The sequence below is a fragment of the Cydia fagiglandana genome, chromosome 4, assembly GCF_963556715.1.
Source record: "Cydia fagiglandana chromosome 4, ilCydFagi1.1, whole genome shotgun sequence".
Classification (NCBI taxonomy): domain Eukaryota; kingdom Metazoa; phylum Arthropoda; class Insecta; order Lepidoptera; family Tortricidae; genus Cydia; species Cydia fagiglandana.
Window position 1 is genome coordinate 17,672,702 of NC_085935.1, and position 11,239 is coordinate 17,683,940.

Sequence of the window (11,239 nt, forward strand, 5' to 3'; positions counted from 1 at the left end):
TTCGTACATCTTTAAAAGGCTAAAGACAGGTGTGTAGTGCCATTAGAATTTTGCTCCACGGAAGAAATACCTACCCTGCTCAAGTAACTGGTATACAAGGAATATAAAACTTATGACGACTGTGTGATATAAATAACACGTAGATCACACATTGCGTGCTAATACAACAAATAAGCATAATACATAAGGGTAATGTGAAATCGATTGCAAACAAATTGAAGTACATAAATCTTAAAAATTTATATAAAATCAAAATATATGTACATCCAAAAGGACTGGTAGAGTACAACAGTGCAGCAGTAGTAGACCTCGAACTTTGTTTCAATGTTAAAGGCAAAAAAGGAACTGAGAAAGCTGTCGAATAAGCAGTTTGATAGCCCAATATCAACCTTCGAGCATTCCGCGCTTTAGTTGACTTCTTTGGCGGTTAAAAGTTTGTTTCAAAGGGTTATAAGTTTGGCTAGGTTTATTAACCAATGCAATGCGATTAAATAAATTGGCAACACGCAAACGTTCTGTTAAAAAGTGACGCTTATAAAGGTGTTGCCCAATTATTTATATCCAGATTGACGTAGCTGAACTCTAAAACATACAAGACTAGTGTAATTAGTGACATACAGTACCGGTCAAAAGTTTAAGTTCACTCTGCGAAATAAGGTTATCATATGTAATTATGCTCAAATATAGAATATGTTTTGAATTTCAAACGTTTAATTGTTTCCACGACTACCAAATAACAATAAAAATACCTCTTGGAGGAATCGTTTTGTTATTCGGAAAATTTGATCCATTTAATATTTTTGTTCCGTATTTCCTATGAGATTTCGTAGAAGTTAGAAATCATTTAAAATGGGTCGCAAAGCCGATTTTAGTGTCGAAACTCGTGCTGTTATTGTAACTCTGTCAAATGAGGGCTACACGACGCGGAAAATCGCTGAAAAAATGAAGGTTTCTCAAACCGCTGTCGTGAGTACTTTGAAACGAAAACAAAAAACCGGTCTTAATTGCAGTCGATCTCGATCAGGTAGGCCAAAAGTCACGTCTAAAAGCGAAGACCAATTTATTTGCGTGCAGAGCAAACGCCAACGTACTCTAACTGCTCCAGAAATTTGCGAAGAACTCAACGCCACCCGAGAACAGCGAGTATCGGTTTCGACAGTGCAACGGCGTCTGCGAAACTATGGTCTAAAAGGTCGTATTGCTGCCAAAAAACCCTTGTTACGTAGTCAGAATAAAGTTAAGAGGTTGAAATGGGCCCAGAAACACAAAAACTGGACGTCTGAACAGTGGTCTAAAGTTTTATTTTCTGACGAATCGAAGTTTGAAATTTTTGGAGGGAGACGTCGTCAATATGTTCGACGACAAGTAGGCGAACGAATGATAAAGCAATGCGTGATGCCAACAGTGAAGCACGGTGGAGGATCAGTTATGGTCTGGGGATGCTTTGCGGGTGATAAAGTTGGTGATCTCGTGAGAGTCAATGGCATAATGGATAAGAAAATGTATCATAACATTTTGCAACGTCACGCTTTTCCATCTGGAAAACGGATTGTAGGCAGAGGTTTTGTTTTCCAACAAGACAACGATCCCAAGCATACGTCGAAGTTGTGCAAAAACTACATTTCATCCAAAGAGAACCAAAAAGAATTAAAATATATGGATTGGCCTCCTCAATCGCCCGACCTCAATCCGATTGAGTTGTTATGGGATGAATTGGACAGGAGTGTGAGAAAAATGCGGCCAACTAATAAAGAACAGCTTTGGGAATACCTATACATTTGTTGGAATAAAATTTCGACATCAACACTGCAAAAACTAATTACGCGAATGCCGAAAGTGTGTATGGCAGCATTGAAAGCAAAAGGCGGATATTTTGAAGAGTCTAAAGTTGGCAAAAACTGATCTTTTTTATTTAATTGTGGTTTTAAATTAGAGAATTACCTTTAATTTATTATGTAATAAAAGATTATTAAATACTTTTATTAGTACATTGTGTTATAGCTTCATTTAACCGAATTTACAGAGTGAACTTAAACTTTTGACCGGTACTGTAGAATGTAGAGCGCAATTTTATTTATTCTGATAGAATACACCAAATAAAAAAATAAGAATCGACATTTTAAATAATCACGTACCGGACGACAAATAAAAGACACTTATATATTTATAAATGTAAGTCAAGCAGTCTAAATCGTTATAGGTACGGATAACTGGTATCACAAGTACTTATACCTACTCTAATGTATGAACAATCTTTTGAAGAGACCTCATTTCAGACATTTTGCAGTATGACCAGGGAAAAATTAAAGAGTTTATTTTGTCTCATATCATACTTTCTAACATAATATATCTACTTTAGTTGACCATGTTACTTTGACAAGGTAAGATTGTAGTTATGCAGCTGTATTGGAATTTAACTGAATATGAAATCTGTATCATTCTGCAAAATCTCAATTAACAATTACTTATTGCGCACATCAACCTTTTCATTATTTCAATCCCTAATTTCGTATTCATTATTCACTGTTGTGTACCAAATACCGTTTACTGCAGGAAAGTGTTAGAATTAAACATTAATTTGTCAAATCAGCAAATCGAACATTCACTCAATTTTGAGATACCGATGATCCCATAGCAACTATACTTCATCATAAGGACGCTTTAAGTTCATGCAATACTTTACATATTCCATTTAACTGTATGTTACATTCGTTTATGTGTAGGTACTCTCCACTATCGGATATACCTAAGTATCTGCAGAAAAAACGCCCTCAATAGTGTAGACGTCAAAGATATGTATACATTTTTCATTTCATCACAACTGAATAAGATTTAAAAGGTACATATCTTCGACGTCAACTTACAGACCAAAAAAATGTTCAGCATACTTTCAACCTTGATGAAGTTGAAATTTTATGTTTATTATTTAGTGCTTAACATCTTTTGGTTGAACATACATAAATCCATCTACTGATGTGCCGTTCGAGTTTCCATAATATCAAAAACTTCTCAAATTTCTGTATGAGAATCCATAATAAAAGTTTCCTCAAAACACTTTTCCAAGTTTAAACTGCGGAACCAGCACATCTGTAAATCCAAGTATACACTGATGAATTAAAATCCTTACACATCCCAAACATCTGAGACACGGAGCATACAGAGTCCATCTAATCTACCTTAACTACACTGTAAATTTTCCTCACGAACCAGAAGCAGGCCATGAATCCTATAGTGCCCGTTAAAAGGAAGAATAAGAATACCATTATCAGCGTGTAACCGAAGTAGAGGAAAGTGGAGGCGGCGTCTTCTATGTTCAGTTTGGTGACGAAGTAATGACAGCAGTAGACAAAGAGGTAGCCAGCGGTGGAGCCTGAGGATAAGAAGGCGCGCCACCACCAGTGGTAGTCCTCGGCGCAGAGGTGGAAGTAGCAGAGCAGGATGGTGGTCTCGGAGCATGTGATCACTAGGATCACGAACACGAGGAATAGGAAGCCGAACATGTAGTACATCTGGAAAGATGGAAGTGTGATTAGTTATATTGTTCAAATTAATATCGGTAAATGATTTGGCGTATACAAAAATCAGTAGATAAAAAATCTAGTTAGCATCGTCGTATTCTCATTTCAATACAGATTTTCTTTAACGAAAGCTATATTAAGAAGGTGAATGTGTGGTCAAATTGAACTTTTGTTTAATTTAGAGACCGCAAAAAAATGTGACGGGAAAAGGTACCTTATGGCGGCGGCGTTAATGCGTAAGCGCCAACCGCCATAAGGTACCTTTCCCCGTGGGTCGTCACAAATAATGTCTGTTTCATTCATACACTGAAGATGTCGACGCGACGGACTTCATAACGGATATTCTATAGGTCAGCCTTTTTTCGGGAGTTCAGTGTTGGTGTGAGTGTTTTTACCTGGCTAGACCACAGAGAGTTGAGGATGAAGAACAGTTGTATGAAGATGCAGCCGAACGGCAGCACACCGCCCATAATAACGCCGGGCACTGCTTGCGTGTAGAGAGACTGCTCAGGGATCTGTCGGGGAATCTGGTTGGTTCGCACAGGGTGGTCCAGGATCTGAAAAGTAAGTGCAGAATTAGTAAAATTGGCTCTCGAGCATGACACGTTATATGATTCAAGAAATTAATATATTTTTAAAAACACTTATATACCTAATATGAATAATTAATAGCCCATGTCAGGGCACTAGGCTCTGATGCTAAAGATAATTGAGTTGTAAATGCATCATAAATATCATAATCTTTCTAAAGCCAAAGTAAGCGCCGATGATAGTTAGCGGCACGGAGACTTCGAACCACAGAGCCAGCAGCGCCAATAGGGTCGCCAATGAAATCGCAACCGATGAGCACTTGGTTCTTATGTCCATAGCATAGACAAAGGAAAGTTGTCCATAGTAATAGTTGAAAAAGCCTCACCCTCTTCCTAAAGCCGAAGTAAGCTCCAATGAAAGTTAGCGGCACAGACACTCCGAACCACAGAGCCAGTAGTGCCAATAGCGTCGAAAATGGAATGGCCGCCGATGAGCCCTTGCCCCAGAGAACCAGATTCATTATGAAGAACAGGGAGAACACCACACTGAAAAGAACAAGATTGCAATGTTAATAATACACTTAATTGCAAATGGCAATGGAAAGGAAGTAAAAAAAAAATTTATATTTAAAATGCATGCTTCATTAACCATATTTTTACCCTCATTTAATTTGACCCTTGCTGTATAATAAATTGGGGTGAATTTCGTTTAATTAAGAAACAAAAGAAATGCTATTTTAGTTTTGCTCTTCCACCACCGTCCGCCGAAGGTCTAGTAGGTAAGATGCCATAACCAGCGGCCGCTCCTAGCAGTACCCAAGCAACCAGCGCGTATGTCACGAGGGCGCCGCGTTTGGCGCGAGATAGGAAACCGAGGCGCACGAACGCGAGGGTCACCAGGGTCATGCCGAGACAGTAACTCACCCAGGGCACACCATCGAAGTCAGCAGTATGTTGCTCTTCCACCGCCGTCCGCCGAAGCTCTTGTAGATACGCGCGCTGACATAACCAGCGGCCGCTCCGAGCAACACCCAAGCAACCAGCGCGCACGTCATCAGGGCGCCGCGGTTGGCGGGTGACAGGAAACCGAGGCACGCGAACGCGAGGGTCACCAGGGTCATGCCGAACACCTGAAAATATTGATGATCAGGATATTTTGATATTAACAATATAATTGGCAACGGGACACAGGAAGCACATAACCTTGAGCCGTCTTTTTATCCAAAACAGACTCATTTTCACTACTACTCAGGAGATTTGATATGAACTCGGATCTTTCTACATTTTCTGCCAATTTAAGGATTAAATAATAGAGCAGGGGTCTCCAAACTTTTTTACTTGAGGGCCATATTGCGCCTCAGAAACGGGGGTGGGGAGGGGGTGTATCCGTTTGGAGCTGGGGTTTGGAAAGCCCTATTCTAGAGCACTATTAATTGACTAAGCCCCACGGTAAGCTCAAGAATGCTCGTGTTATGGGACCGGTCGACAAAAACGGGACCAGTAAAAATACGGGACGTGATACTTATATACGGTGACAGTCCCGTATATACGGGACGTATGGCAACCCTACATATATGTGTAGTTTGTCCTCCTTAGACTTGGGATTCTGTTTTGGATCTAATATTCTTTCGCTTTCCTCTGAATTAACACCTCGAAAAAATATTATATATTACTTCCTCTAATACAGTATACAGTCTATCATTTCCTGTCGATTAACTTATCAAAACTCAAAAATACCTAATAGTTAAATTAATCAAATGGCGCTTAATACGTTTTTCCCAAATTTATTGTGTGTTGGAGCGTTATCGCGGCCCAACCGCCAATTACCAGAGTAGCGATAAAATATCGCCCAGCGGACTGGGTCAACCGTGTAATAGTGGTTACCAATACAATGATACATTTCCAAATCGCTATTAGATTGAATTACATTTTTTTTAGATTGTATTGTGTATTAATCACTTAGGTCTTAAGGCAATACGTTGTCAGTATTTATATAATGTGACTGTCACGTATATATTTTTTTTCATTTGTTTTACCTGTGCCCCTGATCCCAGGAAGACAGCCAACAGCATTCCCCGCCGCGGCGGCCGGAACACATCTCCGTGCACCAGTTTCCAACCAAACTCTTCCTGTTGGACAACAGGAAATATTTATTACGTAATTTGTAAATCGTTTGATAGTAACGTCAAATGACGCGCGCGGCTACAGCCTAATATCAACCTTCACACGTTTCCACAAGGTTCACGATGACGCGCCGCACACGATAGGCGTAGCGTTAAAAGGGATAATTTTGGTGCTGACAATTTTATCCTCAAAGCCGCCCACACGCCAAAACTTGGCAAGGCACATGCAATTTTGTTTCATTAAAATAAAGTTTAAAATACGTTGGAATGAAAGGTATTTTTATAGAAGAAAAAATGCATGACTTAGGTGTTGCTCTTGGATCTTGTTAACGTTTTGTCGTTAGGGTTTATTTGGTAATCTATACCTTCTGTCATTCATTATGATAGCTTGAAATATAATATCAGCTCTAAAAATACCCAACTCATACTGATAAAAATAATTATTTTAATTCTACTTCCTTCCTTTACCATTGTCAAATACATAATTAACTTTATCCTTCTTTCCACATTATTTTAAATGAGTAACATGACACTGCCTACCTATTACCTATATAATATTGAATTAACAAGTTTCTTACCTGAGCATCCTCTCCACACTCCATCTGATTATATCTCGCAATATCCTTATGAAGAGTCCTCAACAAAATCATAGCAACCATTCCACTAAGGAACAGCACTATAACCAGCGAGTTCAATATGGAGAACCACTGAATATTCGTATGCGGCATCGATTCGAGGATGTAGTCCCATCGGGATGACCATTTGATGGTGTTGTTCCGGTGGAAGGTGACCCGGTAGGAGTAGGTGATGGAGAAGGTCTCGTCTCCGGTGAGCATGTTCGGTATTTCAAGGGGAGTTCGAGCATTGCAGTCGAGCTTTTCGGTGTTTGTGTGCCGGATGCTGGCTGGTTTGATCTGTGATACAATTAAATTAAAACAAAATTAATAGGGACCAAACATTTTCAAATATAAAAAAATTTAAATGACACTTTCTATACGTCTGAGTTAGATTTGTACAATACATAACTATTCCAAATTTCAAATTGATAGCTGACCGACCACTAATCCGGACAATCCAATGTGCTAGTTTTTAAGTAAACTTGTTTATAGATATATAATGTAAGACCGTTTTAGTTTCGGCAATAAAGGCTATTATGATTATGATGGCAAAGCCAAGGGGGTTTGTGAGGTCTGCAGCTCACAGAGCCGAAAGTTTACCTTAGCCGAGATAATCCTGCCGCCATTCTCGCCGAAGCCGACGCCCCACTCCTCCTCGGCGCCGCTGTGGTACGTTATCTCGATGTCCACGTGGTTGAACAGGAAGTAGGCGCCGACCGGGGCCGGATTAGTCGCTACAATCGGTGTACATGTGTCCTGGATTTAAATTTATTAATTTAGAGCAGTGGTGGGCAAACTTTCTTCATGGGGGGCCAGAAAGTTTAACGAATTTATTTTGATTTGCGAGAATCGTGGGCATATGCTAATACTAATTATTTCATAGGACCGGCGGCGGGCCGGATAAAATCCATTCGCGGGCCGGAGCTGGCCCACGGGCCGTACTTTTTCGACCACTGATTTAGAGAAAACAGTGGAAATCACCTTATGTGAAAAGTGGAAGTCAATATCAGAGTATTTTGTCCCCCTAATTTATTTGGATATATTTATGATGAAGTGTTTGGATATTGTGATTCATTCTCTGGTAATGGTAGGTTCCTGACTCCCATCCACCAGAAATATCATTAAAACGAAAACTAAAGAAATTATTAGGTAGGTATGTGAATCATTCGTGACCCTGGGCTCAGATTGTCAAGCAATATTCAACCTAAATTATGCAATGGATTGGTTTAAAATATTTTTCACCACACCAGCTCGGAAAGGCTTACTTTGTACTTCAAAAACTGATAGCAAAGTTGCATTTTATTCACATGTGAGGCAAAGTAATCAAATGCAAATTTTGAGTTGTTTTGTTATATTTGCTGGTGGAATTGACTTATAAATGATGATTTTGGATGATAAATATTTAATAACATTCATTTGGATTGGTTTGGTTTGATTTTGTTTGATATTTTACATTTAATATTTGCTTCGGGTTGGTGTGGTGAAAAATTTTGTGTTTCACTCGGGGGCAAATTTTGTTTAACCCTCGTGCTTTGAAACCCTCGCAACGCTCAAGATTCCATTTTCGAACCACTCGCTACCTTTTGCTTGCTCGGGTATCAATATTAGCACGAGCGGTTAAACAACAACTTTGCCCCCTTGTAAAACAAATAACTATTAATAGATTAAAATTTTACTTATCAATATAATAATATTAACCTAAGGATATTCCACCTGTCCAATTTCTTTGTACAATGTGTATTTGCGTCACATATTTTGCTCAGTAAGAGAGTGAGACGCAATTGGATCAAGAAACTTATTCTTGATGTATGCTACAGAGGTCTCAGTGCATTGGCACACTAGCATAAGTTACGCAATAGAGTCCAATTGTAGGAATGATAACAACACAAATGATTGTTTACTAAAAAGCCACAAGTTGTGTTTATCCCACAAACATGGCCACCTGTTTTGTACTGAAAGCAACCAAACAAATGGTAGATTATACACATTCCTTAACCAAGTGATCAATAAATTGATGTTTATTTTTGCAGTAAAAATAAACCGGGCAAGTGCGAGTTGGACTCGCGCACGAAGGGTTCCGTACCATAATGCAAAAAAAAAAGCAAAATAGAAACGGTCACCCATCCAAGTACTGACCCCTCCCGACGTTGCTTAACTTTGGTCAAAAATCACGTTTGTTGTATGAGAGCCCCATTTAAATCATTATTTTATTCTGTTTTTAGTATTTGTTGTTATAGCGGCAACAGAAATACATCATCTGTGAAAATTTCAACTGTCTAGCTATCACGGTTCGTGAGATACAGCCTGGTGACAGACGGACGGACGGACAGACGGACGGACGGACAGCGAAGTCTTAGTAATAGGGTCCCGTTTTACCCTTTGGGTACGGAACCCTAAAAATGGATTACAGTTATTTTATTTGTACTTCAAGGATAGGTAATATGGTTATTATTGATAATCATACATACATAATTATGCACAAAATAAAACTGTTAGTCATTGAAGCAACAACTAATATAGATTCAGTTATGTTAACTGATGTGAGAATTTAATATTGTTTTTTCTATATTTTGATTACTTGCCAGTATAACCTAGTACCATAAATGAAAGTATAACAAATGAAACAAGTTCTAAAAGTGCTACTAAGAAGTATATGATAACAATATCCATTACAGTTTAATATAAATACTGAATTGAGCACAGTCATACAAACAAATGGGTATTTCCCTATTTATTTATGTTTTCAAATGTACCTAAAGGTCCTTTCATTGTAAAAAAAAAACAACCAGATCATTACAACTTACTTATCAGTACAAGTTTGTATGATCTGCTTTGTCATACATTAAGTTATTATCTTTGAATGTTTCAAGTTTCTAAACAACATATATTTGATTTGAAGAATGTAGTCTTATTAGACTCCGTCAGGAATTCCTATAGGGACCCCCTGTCTTTCATGAGAAGTATAATGTCATTCTGTTACAAATCTTCTCTGGAATCACAAAAAATCTTATAAGAAGCTATCTTACCAAATCCCTCCTGACTTGGCAGCCCATAGGGAAGCCAGTGCTGCAATAAGTCTTCTCCTTGTCCACCAAGTAGCACCAGGTGACCGGCATATTGTCCAGTATCCAGTGATGCTGATAATACAGCGCCATGCCCATCTTCAACAAGTTCAACTTCTTTAGAGACTCCGGGTTAGATCCCTTGTAAGTCTTTGTACACACAGCTGCACAATCCACATTCTCCATAAAGTTCAGCTTGTACGGGCTAGGCCTAATTCGCTCCCCGAACACAACTTGACCAAGATTCTCCACTGGAGATTGAGTTTCATCTGTTGTGCAGAAATCAAAGTGGTGATATTCAAATGGTATCACTGACTCTTCTGTATTTAATCTGTTCACATACAATGGGATTTCATTCTGAAACAAATACACAAAATGTTACTGTGTTTCATATAATTTAACATGTTTCTCAACAAGATTCTTTAGTAAACGGTAATTTGGTATTACAATTGTAGATGTTAGGGCATAATTAGTACCGCTATGTAGGCCTTATCACGAATTTCACAGTAAAAAGTAATAAATCCCAACATAAAATTGTCAATGCGGTGACGGCTTATACGGCCAAAACATCCTGGGCGTATGCATGGAATTTCACATGGATTATTTATACTTACTTTGCAAGTGTTTGCGTTATCCTCGCCGGTTTTACTGCAGTAATTTACCGGGGCTAAGCCGGGTAAATAAAACGCTTTTACACATGTCAAAAGCGATAATGCGCAAACGAATAATGAAGCTGTCGTGATCATGATGAGATGTTATTCCTATACTATCACATCAAAACACTAATTAAATTGCAATGACACGCGTTATTACAGTCCACATAATCAATCTTTACGATCGACACACAAAATATTTGTAGAAAAGTATTGTTTTTCCTTCTTCTGTCGATTTTTCTGAGATCTTTACACGGCACGGTCTTAGAAAACGTCACCACAGTGAGTGTTGCTAGTCGTGGAAATAAATATGTCACAATATTTTTCCGTTTCACTCAAAAAGCGTGTTGGAATATGAAACAAATCAAATAAACCGAAACTATAGTCTGGCAAACCTAAATTGTCAGTAAATAAAATTGAACTCATCACTTTCTTTTGGGCGATAGTACTAGCGTAATATAATATAATTCATGAGCGTCCTCCTAATAAGAGGGTACCTACTACACAGAACAGACGAACCATCTAGCGTAGAAATAGGTACTTGGCTAAAATAAACTATAATCTGGCAGGCGTGGCTCACTCCGCGATTTCGTCGCTTTGCTACAGGTAGTACTGGTAGCTAAAAGTGCATCCGTTCGACCCCAATTTTGGGGTTTGCCATAAGCCGCGCGTGGCGCTGTCGCCACCTAGCGGCCATATCTGTGCTGATCGTAACAGACGCGTTTTGTTAGATAGT

General features: G+C 38.8%; 1 protein-coding gene across 1 annotated transcript; it reads right to left on the reverse strand.

Moving 5' to 3' along the window:
• Positions 1-2,058: 2,058 nt before the first annotated feature.
• LOC134663971 (transmembrane 9 superfamily member 2) lies at positions 2,059-10,810 on the reverse strand. The gene is made up of 9 exons (XM_063520528.1): positions 10,465-10,810; positions 9,815-10,207; positions 7,389-7,544; positions 6,750-7,085; positions 6,085-6,177; positions 4,973-5,178; positions 4,435-4,594; positions 3,914-4,075; positions 2,059-3,509 (listed from the first exon to the last, which is right to left on the reverse strand). Exons 1-9 carry the CDS (start codon positions 10,594-10,596, stop codon positions 3,168-3,170), a joined length of 1,980 nt encoding a protein of 659 aa, XP_063376598.1. The 5' UTR covers positions 10,597-10,810; the 3' UTR covers positions 2,059-3,167.
• Positions 10,811-11,239: the final 429 nt, after the last annotated feature.